Here is a 20761-nt window from a genome sequence, read left to right as displayed (position 1 = left end):
GACGTCTATCTTCTTCAATCAGATATAAACCGTGTTCGTGACTGGACTAACACGTGGAACATGGAGTTAAACACTAACAAATGCAAGCACATGCGCGTTTCACGTCGCGATACAACATTGCCCTCTTATCATCTTAATGATACTAACCTAGAACCTGTGTCATGTTACAAATATCTAGGCGTACTCATCACTTCTGATCTTTCCTGGGAGATGCATGTAACACATGCAACCAATAATGCTAATCGTACGCTGGGCTTTATACGCCGTAATTTTCATCTTTCTTCCTTTTCAGTAAACTTACTTCTGTATAAATCATTAGTACGTTCCAAAATGGAGTATGCTGCATCTGTGTGGGACCCCAGCCAAGAAACACTCATTCATCAGCTTGGATCCATCCAGAGTCTGGCTGCTCGTTTCATTCTTTCCAACTATCATCGCACCTCCAGCGTCACTTCCATGAAAACAACTTTATCATTACCTCTGCTCTCACAACGTAGCGAAATATCTCGCCTCTGCCTGTTTCACAAGATATATTACCACAATTCAGTCCTTAAGAATAAATTGATAACCCCTTCTTCTTACGTATCCGCTCGCACCAACCATCGTCATAAGGTTGGCATTCCCACATGCCACACCAACCGTTTTTACAATTCATTCATCCCCCGTACGTCAGCAAGTTGGAATCACCTTCCCCGATCTGTAGTCGAGATGTCTAATACCTCTATGTTTAAGGCTGCTATAACTAACCTGTCGCCATAATTTTTAGGAATATAGCATGTCCATTTTTCAGTAAACCTGTTAAGCTTTGTAGTTCTTTAATACCTGTTTTTGTTCTTATAATGTGCATTATTTCTTGTTGGTTTCCTTCACTGATCCATGTAACCACCAATTTTCCGCTTTTTCATTATGTTGTGTAACCCACTCCCCTCTGTAATGCCCTCGGGCCCTGAGGGTATTGAAATAAATAAATAAATAAATAAATAAATAAATAAATAAATAAATAAATAAATAAATGACCCGGTCATGGATCTCTAATGAGAGTTTTATTAACTTATTGAGTACCAAAATTTGCGTGGCATGATAAGAGATGAAGCACATAATTAGTTGATGATAACACGAAAATGTTGTCATACGTGTCATGTAGGCCATGACATACACCTCTCGGTCATGGAGCTCTAACAGCCACTTTATTAATTTGGCGTCAACCAAAATTGATACGACATCATAAGAGGGCGTAACTACCATAACTGACTGGTCCTAACACAAAAAATATGTCATGCATGTCACGTACGCCATGACTAAGTCATGAGGCTTCAAAGGCCGTTTTTTATCTTGTTGATTACCGATATTGACATGGCACGACAAGAGAGTATGACTAACATAAACGACAAGCAATAACACCCTGACAAAATGTTTCTTTCGTAAGGACCTCGCCTGGGAGATTTTTAAGACGAGGGCGCTGTTCTTTTTACTTAATTATTTTGTTCATTCATAGCGAGCCTGCCGTTATCCATCATCAATAATTTCATCGAAAAACGCATGCGATGAGCTGACGGGAGTGCTCGTCAGCCCACGTCAGCTGTTACCGAACATCTTCGTCAACACGAAAACCTCGTCACAAGAGCTTTCTGTGGACCCGCGAATTGGCGTCGGCGTCTTTTCCCATTTTTGGCTTTACCTGCCAAGTGTCGCTCATTTCTTTGCATTAAGGTTAATGATGAAAACTTACAGCGGCGTTTGTCGCGTATGTCTGGCACAGAGGTATCGAACAAGCTGAAGCTCCTTGCAGTCCGTTACTGTGGTGTAGTGCTTATGGCACTTGCTCTCTGGATTTCGTGCCGACCGGTTGTGCCCCCGCGATCTCCGACGACAGCGCAGCTCAGGCCGACTGGGCTCCCCCCTACGCCATTTCCTGTTGCCGACATGAGCTCTCGCTGAGTGGTGCCCCGGCCTCGGACTCCTGCGACCATGTCCATCTTTCCTATCTCCTCCTTACTCGTGCCGTTCGCTAACCCTGCACCTCGCTCTCTCCTTCCTCTCTCTATATATACATTTTAATGTTATTCGTTTAACCCCTCCTTACCCCCATCCCTTGTGAGCTACTATTGAGGTGTCGCATCCTGATGGAGACAGTTACGGGCCTCACTTTTATCTTCTTTTCCCTTTAAGAATCACATAAGAAAAGAAAGGTCTGGTGCTTACGGTTTACTCGGCTTCTGATCCGAAGGTCGCTTGTTCGATTCCGGCCGTGGTGCACGGTCGCATTTAGATAGAGGCCAAGTGCTGGATGCCCGTTTACTGTTCATGCTTGGGTCTTATCACTTTTTTACAACAGTCGGAGTCTACATACAAGCTTATTACTATAGCCCAGCCACGGTGGTCCAGTGGCCAAGGTACTCGGCTGATGACCCGCAGGTCGCGGGATCGAATCCCGGCTGCGGCGGCTGCATTTTCAATGGAGGTGGGAATGTTGTAGGGCCGTGTGCTCAGATTTGGGTGCACGTTAAAGAACCCCAGGTGGTCTAAATTTTGGAGCCCTCCACTACGGCGTCTCTCATAATCATATGGTGGTTTCGGGACGTTAAACCCCACACATCATCAGTTTATTACAATACATATAAATCCAGGCAGCTATGCTCTATACCAGCGTTATTTTCCCGTTGTGAACACTGGTTCTACCAGTCTTGCATGTTTTTCATTGCCGTTCTTGTGGTATATTAAAAATATAGTCGCTGTACTTGTGCCTGCCACATAATTTAAGTGCGAGTAGCCTACCGGCAGCCGCTCGTCCTCAATGGTCGCGAGTGCACCATATTCGTCAAAAAGACACTTGTGCAATGTAGAGCGATACCGAGACCTCGCTTACACAGCTATCATTTTTCACGTTGAGGAAAAACGCTTCCAAAACCCCCTTGAGCACACGTTTTCTTGCTATACCCCATTCTGCTGAAATAGTGCTTCACACCCCCAGGCTGTGCAGTGAGTGGGTATTGTCTGGCCCACATAAGACGAGCACACGTGTTCTTGCTATGCCCTATTCTGTTGAAATCGTGCTTCACATCCACAGGCTGTGCAGCGAGTGGGCATTGTCTGGCTCACATAAGATTTGCCGCAGGAAAGCGGAATCTCGTACACCAATCCCACATCGCATTGCATCACCAGCTTGACATGCTCCTTGCCACAAAGCCGCTCGGAATTCCACAATTTCTGGTGCGCTTTTCTAATTCAGCGCAATTTATCCTGCATAGAATGAACCAACTAGCCCAGGTCATGCAGTCAGGGGCGCTGGGAATTGATCGGGGGAGGGGGGCAACGTTATTCGAAGCGCCCCTTATCTATTAAGTAAACATGTAGGGGCAGACTTAGCGCACCCACTCAGGTGTCTCAGGGTGGTGGGGGGCGCGACAGTGTCCCCCCTCCTTCCCCCCCCCCCCCTGTGCACCCGCACGTATGACACGAGCTGAGTTTTCGTCACAGTGGTTTCACCTTTGTTTTGTGGCCCTAATGCACAAAAAGTAGCTTCTGTTTTATTTTGGTTTTTGTTATGATTTTATCTTTCAGCGGATAGCTGTTCTTCCTTTTGTGTGTTGTAGTGCCCACATGCGTTTGTTTCCCTGTTGCTTTTGCCTCTTGGTGTGCGATGAAAGCTCCCATATTTCTATAAATAAAGGTCAGTTTGAAGTGAGTGATGACCTTTTAATTCTTGCTCATTTTGTTTGTTTTGGCTCCCAAGTGAATCATACATATTGCCCCGTCCAATTTCAATTTGCCGCCTTTTTAGATTTAAATTGAGCGCCATCTGTCCGTTTATTCGATAGAATAGAATGGCCTCCAAGACTTCCCAACTAAAACCCGTATTGCGGAAACGTTCGTACAAAGTCAGACAGATGGCGCACCCTCATCAATGTGTGTCCGTGTTTTCATTGGATATCCATGGAGGAAGGTATAGGTGTTCTGTGTTTTCACACAGAACACCTATACATTTCCACGTGTGTACTCGGGCTGGGATGTTGCGTACAGAAAGTTTTCGACTGCATTTTTAGCGGAAATGGAATCTTAGCAACATGCTGGGAAGTTTACGCACGTGGAGCTAATATTACAAATTAATCCAGTTAGGACATCTTACGTTACTGTTTCGCATCACAATATTAGGTCACTCTAACAATACTGTGGGACTCCTTCCTTTCTCTATATATACCTTTTAATCCTATCCTTTTAATGCCTCCTCACCCCCATCCCCTGTGAGTTACTGTTGAGGTGTCGCACCCTGATGTAGACAGTTACGGGGCTCACTTTTCTTTTCCCTTTAAGAACCACACAAGAAATGGAAACTTAAGGCCTGTTTGATTTAACTGCACTGCCTGAAACAGTTCAAGAGGTGCCACACTCGACAGTTCGTTTTTGTAGGGCAAGTTGGCGCCCTCTCAATTGAGCCATCCTTTTAATATAAGTTCAGGCAGCGTGCACTGCCAGTTCAGACAAATCCCACACTAAGCTTGGAGGTAGTGCAGCTCGAGTACAAGCAGTGACGCTGTTGCAGCCATGGTAGCAGGCGAATTATACGTAAACGTGAGCCAAGCGTATACGCGCAAAGCGCAGCACAGTAAAAGGGAAAGCTGGAAGAACGCCATTTCTAGTGCCCGTTGTAAACTCTCTTGGAGCCACTATATACAAGTACACTTGCGAGGAACCCAGTAAGCCATAAATCATAACTCTTGGGAAGGTGGGAATCACCCATTACGAATTATTTGCAATTTTGTTGAGAAGCGAGGTACCTACTACAGATCTTCAAGGCATTATGTGCACTCTGCTGATGATGATGGAGAAGAATAACTGAGCCCTCTGTAATTGGTTGGAAGCATTCAACGACCCAATCGTTACGAACTTCGCATTGTGTGACGCTTGGCTGTTATTTTACTATTCAACTATGCTACATTGCACATGTTGAGTGGATCCTTACGAACAAAAAAAAAAGGGGGGGGGGGAGAAGGAGGACGGGTCTTCTTGCGACGGAGTTCAAGCGCCCGCATAATAATGAACTTAATAGTAGTAGAACAGTGAACAGCGATGGAGAAGTCCAAGGCTCAAATCCCGTTCCATACTGGATACGTGCTAGTGGTTACGGACAGCGGCTGACAACTACGACGCCAAAAGTGCCATTACGATCTCATAACAGCTTTCGCTGTAAAACTGTGTACAGAAGCACCGGCTCATGCAGGAGATACAAGGTTATGATCAATCTTATAAATGACGTAATACTAATCTGTAATGGTGCAAACAAACCATTTTATGAATGTGTCTAAGTTTCACCTTGTGCGATGTTAATGCTGTCAGTGAAGCAGAAGGGAGATGAAAGGCAAGGTCGCCTTTACAAGATGGGCGGCACATTACCGAGCGCCAGGCTAATGTACGCGTATTCCATCAAGAAAACTGCTGTCTGCTAAACAACACAATCATTCGAACCCAGTAGGTCCAGTAGTGGAGGCATATGCTGAGCCACTCCGTCACCACCAGTCACCACTCTGGTTGGAGGGTGTACAGGCACGCAGCCAATCCATTTCCCCTCATGCACCACGTAAGTCTACATAGCCACCTCTATCTACCTTCTAGAACACTACTGCAATTCGCCTTCCTAGCGCATTACGCCGTATATACTTGGATACGATGCGTTAGAAATGCGATACGGTCGGTGCCCAGGCCACTTATCACATTCAGGCAAACGGGATAATTCATAGGAAATGAAGGAGACTGCAAGCTTCGCAGGTCATGAGCATAGCTGAACAGTAAAATAAAAACCTCGATAATGGCGTGTGGACAGCCTACATGATAACGCATGCCTGCGGTGTGTCTGCCATTAGTTCTGCCACTCAGCGGCATATCCGATAATTGGCAGGTCAAATAAAAGAATTCCATCAGGCGCGTCGGCAGAAAAACAAAACAATAAAATCCGTATTGTGGGAGACGATATGACCTTTTCTTGTCACTCAAGTATCGCTTAGGCCGTAAATAAACGATGCAAGAGAGGCTATACATATGACTGAAAACGCGATGATGTTTGTCAGTTTAGCTAATAATGTAGCCCGGATTGTGCTCCAAAAGATTATCCTCGAAGATTAATTACTAAGGATGCATGTGATGTGTATCCTGCGCAAGAGTTTGTTCATAAATATTAATTACGATAATAATTATAATTATTGCTTTGATTGAAGTGACACTCTAACTTGTGTTTTAGAAAACATGTGTTGTGTGACACATTTGACTTCTTTCTTCCAGTCCGAACCATGTCGAAGGGTCGTATAGGCAATTCAGATAATTGGGAGCCGTGAAATAACGTGTAATGCCATAATCATGAGCAGGAACCATGTTTTTCTTTACTGAGGGGAGAGGCAGGGTAAGGGGTGGTGGCAGGGAGTTAGGGAACATCTGCCTTGTGTAGTTTTGTTTCTGACTATTATAAAAAACAATTATAGAAACATTTCGATGAAGGCGAAACATGTGAGGCCCCCGTACTTTAGATTTAGGTGCACGTTAAAGAAAAATAAGCACAAAAAGTTTGCAAGCACCTCCACATGCGGCGTCCCTCATAATCATATGGTGGTACGGTACGTAAAACTACTACTACTACTACTACTACTACTACTACTACTACTACTACTACTACTACTACTACTACTACTACTACAGATCACAGACAAAGTGGAAACTCCCAATATGAGTAGCCACCATAATCTGGCACCCACAGATATCGTGTAAAAGCATCTGCGTCAGTAATTTACATAAGTGCCGAACGAAACAGTATCAACGTGACATTGAGAAACGCACGCCCATGACTTCTGAACCGATACGGGCGATTGACAAGCAATGTACGCACATAGTAACCTCAGTGCACGTCCCCTGACCGCACGCAGACCACTCACTTGCCCAACTGATAACGTTCATTCCAGTCGCGAGTAGTATGATAAACGAAAATGTGTAACCGCTACTGTTTCTCGGGCACTCGGGCGATAAGAGATCGCGTATGGCTGACGCGGACTGGTCTATTGTCTTCGATGTGGGCGTCTTTCTGGAACTACTGGATCGACGCTACTTATAAAATTGCGTGTGGATCCCCGTTGAACCACTGCCACCGGTCCTTCCAGTCACAATGGCCCGTCACTGCTCCCTTCTCGCTTTTTGCCTCGTCGCTGTAGTGGCTCCAGCCGTCCGCGGTGACCTTACCCAAGTACAAGTCGAGGAATGCTCATGTAAGGACGTCTCCATTGCCATTTCGCTTGTGTTTGCACACAGGTCAAATCTTTCTCGCTGACATTGCTGTTTACTTGTACTTTATCGTGAGTACAGACACTGTTGAAGAACTTGGTAGAGGGTTCGCTATTTCGGTGTAAATATGTTGAGCGGAAATTCATTAAGATGAACGGTGGCACTGGTGTCATCCGCCACGGTGGTCGACAGTTGACCCGAAGGTCGCAGGATCGACACCGACCACATTTCGATAGAAGCGAAATGCTCCAAGTTCAGCGACACCAAATTTCAAACTTGGAACGTGGCGTTCATTCGATTGCTTGATGCGCACGAGTTTCTAAGCGAGGTATGAATCGCGCACGTGGCGTAGATGTTAATCTATTTCGATCATCGATGGCTCATCGGCGCGTTACAGGTCATGAGACATCGACAGTATTTTGACGTGTTCAGCTGGTTCAGCAAACTCCAAGGCCGCTACTGTGCATGTGGTACCATCTGGTGGCGGCGGCTTCACCAAACAATTGGGCGCTCGCGTGCGCGCATTGAGAAAACTCAGAGTGATACTACAGTGTACTAGAATATACACTATAGTGATACCGTGACGCCTGGCGAGGGCACGAACAACAGACCAACTATTCATTTATTCATTACTTATTTTTTTTATTCTTGTGGCGCATTAAACGCCTGCCCTGTGTCAAAAGGGAATAGGAACAATTACTTACTCACTTGCTTTGTTTCACTTGCTTCGAGCAGCGCGTTCGTGTGAATCCAGCGTTTTCCTTGTGCCGCTTCGGTTCATTTGTCGCGGAGTCGTGATTGCGAATGTGATAATTTGAAGCCGCAGTCATCGGGAGCAAGTAACACGCATGCAGCGTTCATGTCTCCTACCAGCTAGCGTGTCCCAAGCGTGCGTCTCCAGCTGCCTCGTCGCTGCACAGTTCGGCATCGATTTCAAAGTCGCCGCTCGGAAGAGGATGGAACAGAAAATGATTCGGCATGCCACGAATAACCGCGATTCTATATTATTCGGTGTTTTCATCGTCATTTGCGGATGCTGATGATAGCGGTGAACATGGCAGCGACGACAGCGGGGATGGCAAAGCCACGTGCACGCTGAGCAGACGAAATGTCAACTGAGCGGAACGTCACCATTTCGTGGGGCCACGTGATAAGGTGGGGCGGGACCGTGGGGAGTGGCCACTTGACAGGGTTGGCAGCGCCGAAAATTGGCGGGCTTTGCAGCCGTTTTGAATTGGGTTCAACACTGGTCGTACTAATCAATATTACATATATTAATTCGCCCCTTTGTTGCATTATTAGTACCGACTTGTTAGTATAGGGTGTCGATAACTCGACATGCGTAAAGTTGGTGTCACTCTTTTAAAGACCACCAGACAGCCAACATTTCCGGAGTGCTCCACTATACGGTGACTTTCGTAATCATATCATAGTTTCGGTACGCGACAGCCCAGCAATTATGATTATTTATATGTAACACTGGTGTCAAACGGTTGATTTTCTTTGCAATCGGTCCTGATACCTATCAAACTTCTTTATCGTGATCGGCTTCTTTACGCAAACTGTAGAGGGGATCCTGCCACTCTTGAGAAATTCGATCAGGCTTAATCGCGATCAGCAATGCAAGTGTTACACCGCTATAAAAAAGACAAGATGAGATACTTCAATGTCACCTAGAACGCAATTTTTATCTTTTGGTTGAATTTCACGCGTTGCATTGCACTTTCAGCCTTGCACCACGCGAGGCTACATACACTGTATGGGCTTCCCTTGCCGAAATTTCAGTTACATTAAATACGATTTCGCACACACATTGATTTCTAGTATAAAATACTAGAGCGTAGCAAACAAGGTGTTGCGACTATTTATGTAAAAAACAAAATGATACGTAATTCAGGTTGTGATTTAATAAGCGCTAATGCATTCACTCTGGTCCCGTATTTCGCTATGCATAGCGTGTTTCCTATCACTATCTTCATGGAATACTAACTGAAGTTTTACGTCCCTAAACCACAATATGATTATGAGAGGCGCCGTAGTAGGGGCCTTCGGAAATCTTGACCATCTGGTGTTCTTTAACGTGGACTGATACCGCACAGTACACGTGCCTCTATAATATCGCTTTCGTCAAAATGACCACCGCTGCCTGGATCGAACCTGCCACCTTCGGTTCAGCATTCGGGCACCCTAACCGCTTCACTATAGCGGTGGACTGCGGTTCAGGAATCTCGGGAAAAAAGAAAACGATAGAAATAGAATAGGGAAGGTCTTGATATGGTGATCGTGTTCTACTCTTCTTGCCCTCTACTAGACGTTTTGTATAGCTGTTTCTGGTCGCAGAAATGACACCAACGCATTATTTTTTTTCCGCAGCTGGATCCACGAGCAACGTAGACGCTGTTCGCATTAGCCACTGTGCCTCGCTGCCATGCACCGTAACGCTGGAGGACAAGCCCAAGGTTGAGATCGACTTCCGCGCAGGTAAAGAAGGGACACATCCAAGGACTCGTAAACAAGCTCTGAAAGTATGAAGACTGAGCGCATTACTATTTCTTGAAACTTCCCGTCTTTTTGGAACGATTCGTGACGCCGGCAGTCTGTTCACGTGACGTCATGAGGAAATAATTTCTTGATTGGTACATACACGAGGGATACCAGTCGTTGATCGTCCCCTGTACGCTGCTTTTCCACGCAGTCGCACGCCCTTTACGCCTCGTCTCATATGAGTATAGTGCTCTATCATTGGATTTTACGTCGTATTCGACAGCGAAGGTTTCTACAGCAGAAGTGGAGTTAACGACATGTAGCTAAAAAACGTGAAATCTCGATATATGCTCAGCTCTTTGTGCTGATATTGTTCACACGTTTTATGATATAAGAGAACTTCTCTCTATAGTCTTCAAAACACGGAGTGCTGTTCACACAGAGGGTTTGTTCACATTGCAAGAGCAGCTGTACATTTGTTGGTCCGACGTCGACTTGACTCACGTTGGCTGCAGTAACTGCGCCTCGACGTATTGATCACTCACGAAGATAGGAGATCACATTATTAAAGTGCTCTGTAAGCCAATGTTATCGAGGTTCGATTCGAGGCACAGTGTGACATGTCTATTGCTATATTGCCTGGAACTATTATACTCACCCAGACCGATCGCTCTGGTGAGAATTGCGAACGAAACTTGATATATGTAGTATTTGACTTGTGGGCGCACATGTGTCAGATTCCCGCAATAAATTATGTTGTACAAGTGTATCACTGTCTACATTTGAGCACAGGTGCGTAGCTATATTTAGACCATTGATTCGGTTAACAGCCGATCGCGCTAGCCAATTGCGCCACGGACACTGTCCCTACCATTGATTACGTTTCTTGTTTTTATAATATTAAAACAAGTGTGAATAGCATTCTTTATTACCAAATTTTTTTTACTACTTAGTATACCGATAATTGTGAAATTTGTAAAGCGTATTTTGACAAAACGAAAGGAAACGTTTTTATGCGTTATTTGGAGGTGAACTTGTCGTACGAAAAGAATTTTCGCATGATTTGTATATTGTAGATAATTATTAGAGTAGACAACTATATTGCTGTGCATGGTCTGTTAAAACATGTACTGTATATATGAACTTGCATAGTAAGTGGTAGGGTAGTGTACAATCAAATGCAAATAAGTTACTATGTTGAAAACTGCGTGCTATCACAGACATTATTTCACTCTAGTTCACTTTAGTTCACTTTAGTTCACTTTATTTCACTTTAGTTCATACAAGTTTACGTGTTTTGAACTCTTTTTCTCTAATCTTCTTTGTTCGTGTGCTTGATAGACCCAATGAATAAATATCTGCTGTGTGCTGTGTCTGTCTTTTTGTTTCAATACGAACTCCTTGTTATTTATAGTGACACTCGGAGTAAGAGGGGATACAACTGGGCTTCATGCACTTAGTAATAATAACAAACACAGAGGGGCTGTTTTGTAGAAGACAAAGCAGGTTTTGGAAACCTTTCAATGAACTTGGTCTTCGTAGCTTTTTTGTTTTACTCGATGTCCATGTGCATCATTGTTTGTGAAAAGAGTATAGGGGTAATATAATACAAGTTACTTTATGCCGTAGTTCTCTTTAGTACTGCACTTGAAAATTTAATTCTTTTTAAAGGTTTGGCTGTGCATTGATCTGCGTCCATGAAAGTGGTACTAGGGGTGGTTGACGGCTTGTACACACGTGCCCCGAACGCAAATAAACTGATATACTGAGAGTGACCACACACGGCATCTGTGAACGTGTCTTGTGGTTGCTTCCAGCTCACGACTCCAAGACTCTTCGCGTGCGTGTGCTCGGCGCTATTGGCGACATCGCGCCTCAGCCGTTCCCGGCTTTCAAGACCGATGCCTGCAACTTCATGGGCGTCAGCTGCCCGCTGAAGGCTGGCGACAAGTACACCGCCAAGTTTGAGCTCGCCATGTCCCCGACCTTCCCACCGGTAAGCAGCTTTCTGTGTCTTCACAATATTTCCCATTGGTCGCTTACAGACCTACACCATGTTAGCTAACACGGTGTAGCACAACGAGGCGCTTATAGCGACGTCGCGGCGCGTAGGCTCCGCCCAGCCCAAGGCTTGCCACTGCCGTATATGATCACGTGACAACTGGCACAGCAGCTGCAAAGCTGCCTCCGAGCCCAGTGCGAACGCGTCGAGGCTCCGTTTCAGTTTGTCCCTGCGTTCACGGTGTGCTCAAAGGTGGGCTGGGTCAAGCCTACGTGCCAGGACGTCACTACGAGCGCTTCACTGTGCCAATGGCACCTACCTTTGTTTACCAACAAGGGAAAGGTCCATACCACCAGCAACTCTACGCAATTACGGGTGACGCTTAGAATTTTAAAAACTGGAGGCGAATCAATTCCTTGACTTGGCTCTCTGACAATGGCACTCCGTCTTCCGGCTGTCGTGCCGGTGCGAATCTTGGAGGCTCATTCGATCAATTTTCATTAAGTGTTCTAAGTTTCATTGAAAGTCGACCTCGAAGAGCGATAGCAAGACGCCGATAGCAAGCGAATGCAGGAGAAACCAAGAAGACTTCAATACTGCAAAGCAGCGTAAAGTGTTCCTGCTTTGTCGAAAGTGTTGTTATGAAAAATATTGGCTCTATACGCATTAATGTGTTGAAGCAGGGATGGTGTAATGGAAGTTGCACGCCTGCTTTGACGCAATGTTGTTATATTATTTTTTACTTATACGCACAGCTTTGGTGTGCTTAGTCCACGCAGAAATAAGTAGGTACTGACAGATTGCTATGGATCCAGAACCGTTGTTCAGAAGTTGCAAAGAAAAAGAAGCATCATCAAGGAAACACATTCATTAGCTCATAAAGCATTCCTTGCATTAATTTGTGTTTTATTATCTATGCTTTTCATTCAGGTTTGTACTCGTGTAACAGATAACAGGCTTTTAAAGGACATTGTGTGACAAGGGCATCAATACAATCCATATTTGCTGGGAAAACAAATCATACAGAGACACTTTTTCTTGTGTATTCATTCAAGGTCGCCGGGAAGGCTGTCTTCAAGGGCCAAGACGCCGCAGGTGAATTCTTCTGCTTCAAGGTTCCGGTGGAGCTCAAGCACTGAATTACCAATAAATATATGTCCTACCCGGTCGCATCTATATATGTCTACTTACAGCGTCTGGTTTTGATGTGCTTCCCTTAGCATGTGAAGCACCTACATGTTTCTCGGTGCTGCGTTCCCTTATAGAAGCCATCCGAGCGATATTAGTCGACATGAAGACACCACCTGCTCGAAGCGCACTTGGACTATTGGACGCCCTAAGCCCAGTGCTTGAATCTCTCAACTAGGAAGATGGCTACTCACACCTCAACATTTCTTAAAGAAGTCAAGGCTGCATCCGTCATCCAATGGAACGCCAGAGGACTAAAATCACGCCTTTCAGATTTTCGTCAGTTTGTGTTTACCAACGTGTTTCCAATTATCGTCATTTGTGAACCCAATTTGTCGAAACCAATAAGACTATCGGGGTACGAAGCTGTCATGTCTTCAACGAACGGTGCGTGCAGCAAAATCATCGTCTTTGTTCGTCGTGAACTGACGTATGTTGTGCAACCAATTGCACCTCACGATGACAATCAGTATGTCTGCATCACTGTGAAAAAGAACCAACTCATGTTTACTCTCATAGGCGTTTATATATCACCGTCAAGTAATCTCGATTCCAGGAGATTAGCGGATATTTTGAGAGTGTGTCCTGCACCATGGGCCCTCATAGGTGATTTCAATGCGCACAATCACGCATGGGGAAGTACGCGTACAAATGCAAGAGGACGCAGGTTAGCAAACATCGCCTACAACTATGGCCTTATTCTCCTGAACGACGGCAGCCCCACTTTTCTTCGAGGAGTGACATACGGTAGCTGTCTCGACCTTGCTTTTGTCTCCAACACCCTCGCGAGATACGTCAAGTGGTTTCCAGATGTTGAGACACGAGGAAGTGATCACATTCCAATCTACCTTAACATCAAAGGCTTGTCTAGTTATGGTCCACGGACGACCATTCGAGCAGTCCAATGGACCAACTTCAAGTCTGACATGGAAGATGCTTGCAGTGATGGCCTACGATCTGGGTTAGAGCAAACAATTAAGAGCACAATGCAAAACGCCACTCACACGGTGACGATATCTTCCACACGAAACGACTTTGATATAGAGTTGGAGCGACTCCGAGCACTGCGACGCCGGGCGGAGCGTCGGTATCGGCGTACAAAATCAATTCACGATCTTAGGGCAGCCAGGAGGATGCAAAAGAAGATTCGGCGTCGCATGGATAGATTAGCGTCGGAACGATGGACAACGTTTTGCCAGTCACTAGACCCTCGCAAGCCACTCTCACACATTTGGAAAACGGTGCAAGGTCTGCGTCACCCTACGGAACAGCGCTTTCCATTCAAAGCGCTCGTGCTATTTCAAAGGAGGCCAGACATCGATGTCGCAGAAAATTTCTGTGCGCAGATCGCCAACCAAGCCACTAGTCCAGATTCTCCAGTGAGAGGTGACGTCCCCAGTTCCCGTGACTACCACATGGACCTCCTTTTTACAATGGAGGAGCTCGAGGCGGCACTAGCTCTCTGCAGGTGTTCAACTTCTCCGGGCCCAGATGGTATTCCGTACCGAGCCATGCGCAACCTTGGGGAAGGTGCAAGGAGAAAACTGTTGAGCCTCTACAACATCTCGTGGCAGGATGGCAATGTTCCTGATGACTGGAAAGTAAGCCGCTTGTTACCCATCTTGAAGCAGGGCAAATCCCCACTCGAACTAACCTCATACCGCCCAATAGCACTGGCCAGCTGCGTGGGGAAGATAATGGAACGGATGATACTAGGCCGCCTGGAGTGGTATCTTGAACACTACAAGATTTATCCGAATTCAATGGCTGGTTTCCAACGCGACCGCTCTTCTATTGACAATGTCGTTGATCTAGTTTCGTACGTTCAGCACGAAAGATCCCGTAAGCGACTATCTGCAGCTTTGTTTCTAGATGTGAAAGGCGCTTATGATAATGTACTACATGAAGCCATTTTGGGTGCTCTTGCGGTGGTTGGCCTTGGTGGTCGAGTCTTTCGATGGATTTCGAGTTACCTGGCTGCAAGATCATTCTTTGTGTTAACAGAAGATGGCCCAACTACGCGACGCTATACTTCCAGGGGTGTTCCTCAAGGCGGAGTTCTTAGCCCGACGCTATTCAATCTTGCACTAATTGGCCTTGCTGAATACTTGCCAAGCACCATTAAAATATCAATATACGCAGACGACATCTGTGTCTGGACATCGGCAGTCACACGTCCTCAGATACGTTCCCGGCTTCAAAAAGCAGCAACTATGATTGCCAACTACTTGTTCAAACAAGGTCTCAGCATATCACCAAAAAAATGCGCGCTGGTGGCTTTCACTCGCAAAGCAATGACCCCTCATGTCATCTCAATCTGCGGGCGGCCGATTTCTTACGCCAAAACCCACCGGTTTCTGGGCATCATTATTGATAGGGACCTCTGTTGGAGTCCGCATGTGACCTATATGAAGAAGCGCCTGACCGCTGTTTCTCAACTGTTCAAGTTCCTGGCAGAAAAGACGTGGGGGATGTCAGTAGACGCAATGATGGAGCTCTACAGGGCCCTGTTTCTCGGTTTCCTCAGATATAGCTTGCCTGTGCTTAGCAATACCTGCAAGACCAATGTTCGTGTTTTACAGGCAGTACAAGCCCAAGCGCTGAGAGTGTGCCTCGGTCTGCCCAGATGTACGTCAACAGAAGCAACAATTGCAATTGCTGGTGACTATCCGATACAAACTCACATTGTTGTAGAAGTCCTGAGAACGCACATCCGACACTTCGCACGTGCCCCCGGCCATCACCTTGCACTGTTGCCTTCAGAGAGGCGCCAAGCATCGTTCGCCAAAATTATCGTGAAATACAACGATAAACTTCCCTCGGGCTTCACTCATGCATCTAAACCATCCATACCACCTTGGTGTCTTATTCGACCCACAGTGCATCTTAGTGTACCAGGGATCCGGAGGAAATCTGAGTTTTCGTCACCCGTGCTGAAACAACTGTCTCTTCTTCTTTTGCACGAGAAATATTCAGACAGCATACATGTATACACCGATGGTTCCACGAACCACCAGTGTTCGTCAGGGGCAGTAGTTATCCCAGCAAGAGGTGTTACCATCAGCTTTAGGACTGACCACTCCACGGCATCTACAGCAGCGGAACTAGCTGCTTTGCGCGCTGCACTTTGTGTGGTCAATCGGGAACCACCGCAACAATGGTCGATTTTCAGCGACTCAAGGGCTGCCCTACGATCTGTGCTCTCAGCACTGCGTCGTGGCCCGTACGAACAGCTTGGTTTCGAAATTCGATGCCTTCTCCACACTTTACTCGAGAAAGGGCATCATGTGACGCTTCAATGGCTGCCAAGTCATTGCGGCATCATAGGAAACGAACATGCCGATACTGCCGCGCGGGCAGCCCTTGAAGGAACACGAAAAGAAGCCATACCACTTTCGAGGACTGATGCTGCCAGTAATCTTCGACGACTTGTGCGTGAAATCACGTTTTCACTATGGTGCCCACCAAGCATCGATACGAATCGTCAACACCACCTGTCCTATTTGATGGATCTCCGCATGCCCACTGGCCTCGGCCGAAGAGAAGCCACCCTTCTTCATCGCCTATGGCTAGGAGTGGCATTTACAAAATCTTACTCCTTTGTCATAGGAATGGCCGACAACGCTCTCTGCGATGCCTGTCATTGCGAAGAGACGCTACACCACATCCTGTGTGACTGTCCATTGTATAAAATCCAGAGACAGTCACTGGCGTCTGCTTTTGCGCGCATCGACAACAGCCAAATATCTGTGGACGCTATTCTGTCAAGTGCCCGAGAGAAGACACTGCAACAGAAGGCGACGAAAGCTTTGTTAAAATTCCTACGCGACACCGACTTGAACAAGCGACTGTAACAGCAATGTCACACACCGCGAAAGACAAGACTGGACTATGACTGAGTGTGCGCGCATGTGCTGCCAAATGTGCTGTTTCTATCTTCCCTCTCTGCTCTCTTTCATCTCCCCCATCCCTCCCCCATGCGCAGGGTAGCAAACCGGCTGCCTATAGGCTGGTTAACCTCCTTGCCTTTCTTTTCTATCTATTTTCCTTCCTTCCTTACATGTTTACAGCCAATGCGCACGCATGCGACATGCGTAACACGAGGAAAGCTGCAACCAAATTACTACATTGATAATACGGCATTGTGAGGAAAAACAAAAATAAAGAAAAGCTCTACAATAAAAGTTTGTTCAGAAAAAGCTGAACAATGAAACACCACAATGAAAGTTTTTAACGAAGAGCAATCGTTCACACTTCCGTCTCTTTTTTTAACCCTTTATACGCCATCGCCAAAGTGGAGGTCGATGTGCAGCGCTATATACGGGTAAGCGCTGTAGCCTGTGCAGTACTTAAATAGAACAGTGTGAATGTGGCCGCTTCTTTCATACTGAAATCCTTCGAACTTACATGCAGCTCGCCATCGTAAAAACCTGACCGAGTGCCGCGTTTGGAGGTGAGGGCAACATAAACGACGCGGGCGATACACGACAACCCTCCGCTCTATAACCCGGCGAGGCACACTCGTTAACGACGCAGCAATTAAATTAATGAGTGCTGCCAATGAACCAACTCGGCTCACGCTGAAGCTGTAAACGTATGCTCAGTCTCAGAGCGTCGAAAGCGTAGATCATTACGTACAATCCTCGCAAGGGGGAACACTGCACCACCTATACACCCTTTGCCTCGTGGATGTGGCGCGGTTCGCATTATATACGAAGAGGGCCGTAGAGTGTGGGTGAAAAGAAAAAAAAAAGAGCAAAGAGCGAAAAGTGAGGGAGAGATAACAGAATCTTCGAAAAAAATGCATTAGCCTCTCTCGCACCTCTGCCTCACCTGCCTCCGCTCTGACCCTCTTGAGCACGGAAAAGTCCAGACCACACAGCGCCACGTGTTCTGCGATTCCCTAAAAGGGCAATCAAAAGTGAAAGGAGAAGGGGTAGGGCAGAAGGCTGTACGGGAACAAGGTATCGAGAATAGCGAACAAAGCGAGCAAACACGCATGCACAGGGTTGCCAGTTCGGCCGGTGTGTTATGCTGAAACAATGCGGGAGTAGAGGTTTGTGGATGGTCGCTATAATAGAGCCGGGAGCGATCGGCCGTTAATTGAAAACTGCCGGTTCGAGCGCGCGTGCAGCGATTCCCATCGTGATGAAGTGCTTAGTAGCGTTTTGCCACACTCGCTTTGGCAATAACAAAAAGTTATTTTGAAGAGAATCGCACTGAGCGTCGCATAGCGAAACGCCCGTTGCCACCCAAGCGGAATACCCGCGGCTATTTTAGAGCTGCCAGCAGCCGCCACGAAAGCCTGCACTTTTGAGTGCACGCAGGAGCAGTTTCGTAGACGCCAGCGATACGTTCGTCAGTGCGTACTAATGCGGTGCACAATGTACAATTAGTGGCGCAACGTACCCCATGCATTAATTTAATTAGCGGCCTTTACAGAAAGCGTAAGCGTTCGAAGAACTATTCTGGATGGTGTTACGATGCCTGTTTATGCAGCCACGTACTCGGAGAGACATTTCGGAGATAACGAAGCCGCACTGCGATAAAAGAACATTCGTACCGCAGCTTTGTTATTCGTTGGTAATGCAGCTTGCAGAGCCGGTGGGGCCTCCTGTGTTGGCCGCAATTCGTGCGTGCACGTGTTAATTATACCAAGTTTGACCAATGAAATAGGCGGCGTGACCGCTAAATGGGAATACAGGACTTGTAGTTTTGCTATACAAACAAACAAAACACAAAGCGATGTTCCCTCACGAATGCACGCAAATTAAATCAGTATTCGTATTTTCATTTGAGTGTCTTGACCGTTAATAATAATTTTTTATTGATGTAAATACTATGAGACCATTATTGGCAGTTCCGTCTGAGTGACATGTAAAGGACCTCATGTACACTTTTCAAGGACGGGAAATGGGGGATGATATAGAAAGAAAAGAAGTTATCCAGTACTCGTGGCTACTCTGTTCTGGACAGAGGTGTAAACTCAATAAAGTGAAATATAAGCAGGTATAAGAAAGAAATACCAAATGATGAAAAAAAAAACAAAGTATTTTCGAAAGGAAATATGTCTAAACATGTAGGTGGACTTATCAGGCTTCAGACCACTTTCTCACAAGTGTTTTTCAGAATAACGCATGATTTCACTGCCTATTCGTTTATGAAGCATTCAAGAAGGGCCGACCGTATGATAAAAGTGTGATTAACAGCTATGGCAGGAAAGTTTTCGCAGGACATATACCGAGAGGATAAAGCGGAAAGGTGAACAATAAATTGACTTTCCTGAAATGCTCCTTGGAAAGGGCACTTGAATGAAGTTGCGCTATGGACGCTCGTAATATGCTTAACTGCGTATTGTCGTTACTTTAGTTTCACGGGGAAAGCTTCTTATTGGACCAACTTTACAGTTTATAAGACAACAAATGCACAAAACATCAGCGGCGCGGTTATCTCCGCATGAGGAGAACCTATACATATCTATTTCCTCCAACCCCTGGTTGCTTCAAGGGAACCGAAACAAGAGTCCCTCTTGCCATTAAAAAGAAACGAATGAAAAAGTTGGTCGCGACATGGCACATTTGAGAAGGGCCTGCTTCTTTTGTAACGCAGCATTCGGAAGAAACGTTCGGGGAAGTAATAAGTGAAGTTACGGCGACACAGTTGCAGTTCCTGTTTCTTTCTTCCAGTACGTTCTCAGCTAGGTATCTTGCTACTTCGCAAAGTATTTCTGATGAAAATTGCTCTCTTTGATGGAATGCCCCCCCCCCCCCCCCCCACACACACACACGCACACGCACACGCACGCACACACACACACACACACACACACACACACACACACACACACACACACACAAAGCAAGCAAAATTATGGCTTCTTATGTAGGAGTGTAAGTTTCTACTGACCTCGTTCATTAGTTCCTATGCTGAAATCAAATTGCCTGTATTGTTTAAAATAAATGTCTTTTTGGAGAGGTTTGTAAAAATTAGTGACTTCGCCTACTCTTAGATGATAGTTGCTTGGGCAAAGTTATCCACTATCACAAGCCAACATAAATATTCACATGAATGGACATTCACCTGGATTTGTGTTCAGTATTGCAATATAAATGTTCACGGGTCAGGAGAGATTCACACATCGCTGATTTCAGTTCCCAGAAACGAAACGACCGCGAAGAACACAAGAGTTCACCTAAATATTCCCTCGGCATATGCTGCAGACACTTGCAAATGGGGCCCTATTTGCCGCACTCTGAATATAACAGACACATAAAATAAATTGGGTTATTATCCCGATGCATACCCCAGCGACACATGCCCGTGGACACACATGCGACACTCGCACACATGCTCTGGGAGTGCAGAACAACTCCTCCCGACTCTACCTCAAGCAAGTGGGAGAGGTCCCCCAGGAGCTCACTTCTCGCCGACCAGCAATGGGCTGTCCAGCAGGCCCACGAAGCGGCTGCCAGGTACTCCCTGTCAGTCCCTACGTGGGAGACGCCCGCTACGCGCTAAGCGCGTCCTGCAGGACTGGAATAAAGTTTTTCATTCCATTCCATTTATTTAACTGCAGTCTGAAGCTTAAACAACCAGAGAAAAACTGAATAATATCCACCTTCACATGAGCTGGGGAGTGGAGAATCATTCATCACGTATTTCTAGGCCGTCGCTAATAATTTTTTATTTTATTTATTTATTTATTGATACTGCGATCTTTTACAAGATCATAGCAGGGGTGGTACAAAAGATAAACATAAACATCAGTGGAAACAGGCAAACAAACAATCAAAAACAAATGTAATACAAACTTATGTATCTGATAGC

At 45.9% G+C, this 20761-nt stretch overlaps 1 protein-coding gene across 1 annotated transcript; it reads left to right on the top strand.

The window, feature by feature from the left end:
- Positions 1-7085: 7085 nt before the first annotated feature.
- LOC119171965 (mite group 2 allergen Tyr p 2-like) lies at positions 7086-12922 on the top strand. The gene is made up of 4 exons (XM_075892765.1): positions 7086-7244; positions 9634-9741; positions 11562-11740; positions 12802-12922. Exons 1-4 carry the CDS (start codon positions 7145-7147, stop codon positions 12883-12885), a joined length of 471 nt encoding a protein of 156 aa, XP_075748880.1. The 5' UTR covers positions 7086-7144; the 3' UTR covers positions 12886-12922.
- Positions 12923-20761: the final 7839 nt, after the last annotated feature.

This window comes from Rhipicephalus microplus, chromosome 4 (assembly GCF_043290135.1).
Source record: "Rhipicephalus microplus isolate Deutch F79 chromosome 4, USDA_Rmic, whole genome shotgun sequence".
NCBI classification, from domain to species: domain Eukaryota; kingdom Metazoa; phylum Arthropoda; class Arachnida; order Ixodida; family Ixodidae; genus Rhipicephalus; species Rhipicephalus microplus.
This window is presented reverse-complemented; position numbering and strand designations above follow the sequence as displayed.

Bases quoted from the DNA above. Each gene is read 5' to 3' on its own strand.
- LOC119171965 (XM_075892765.1), top strand. From the start codon at position 7,145: ATGGCCCGTCACTGCTCCCTTCTCGCTTTTTGCCTCGTCGCTGTAGTG. The intron at 7,245-9,633 runs GTAAGGACGTCT...TTTTTTCCGCAG, and splicing joins ACAAGTCGAGGAATGCTCAT to CTGGATCCACGAGCAACGTA. The intron at 9,742-11,561 runs GTAAAGAAGGGA...GGTTGCTTCCAG, and splicing joins TGAGATCGACTTCCGCGCAG to CTCACGACTCCAAGACTCTT.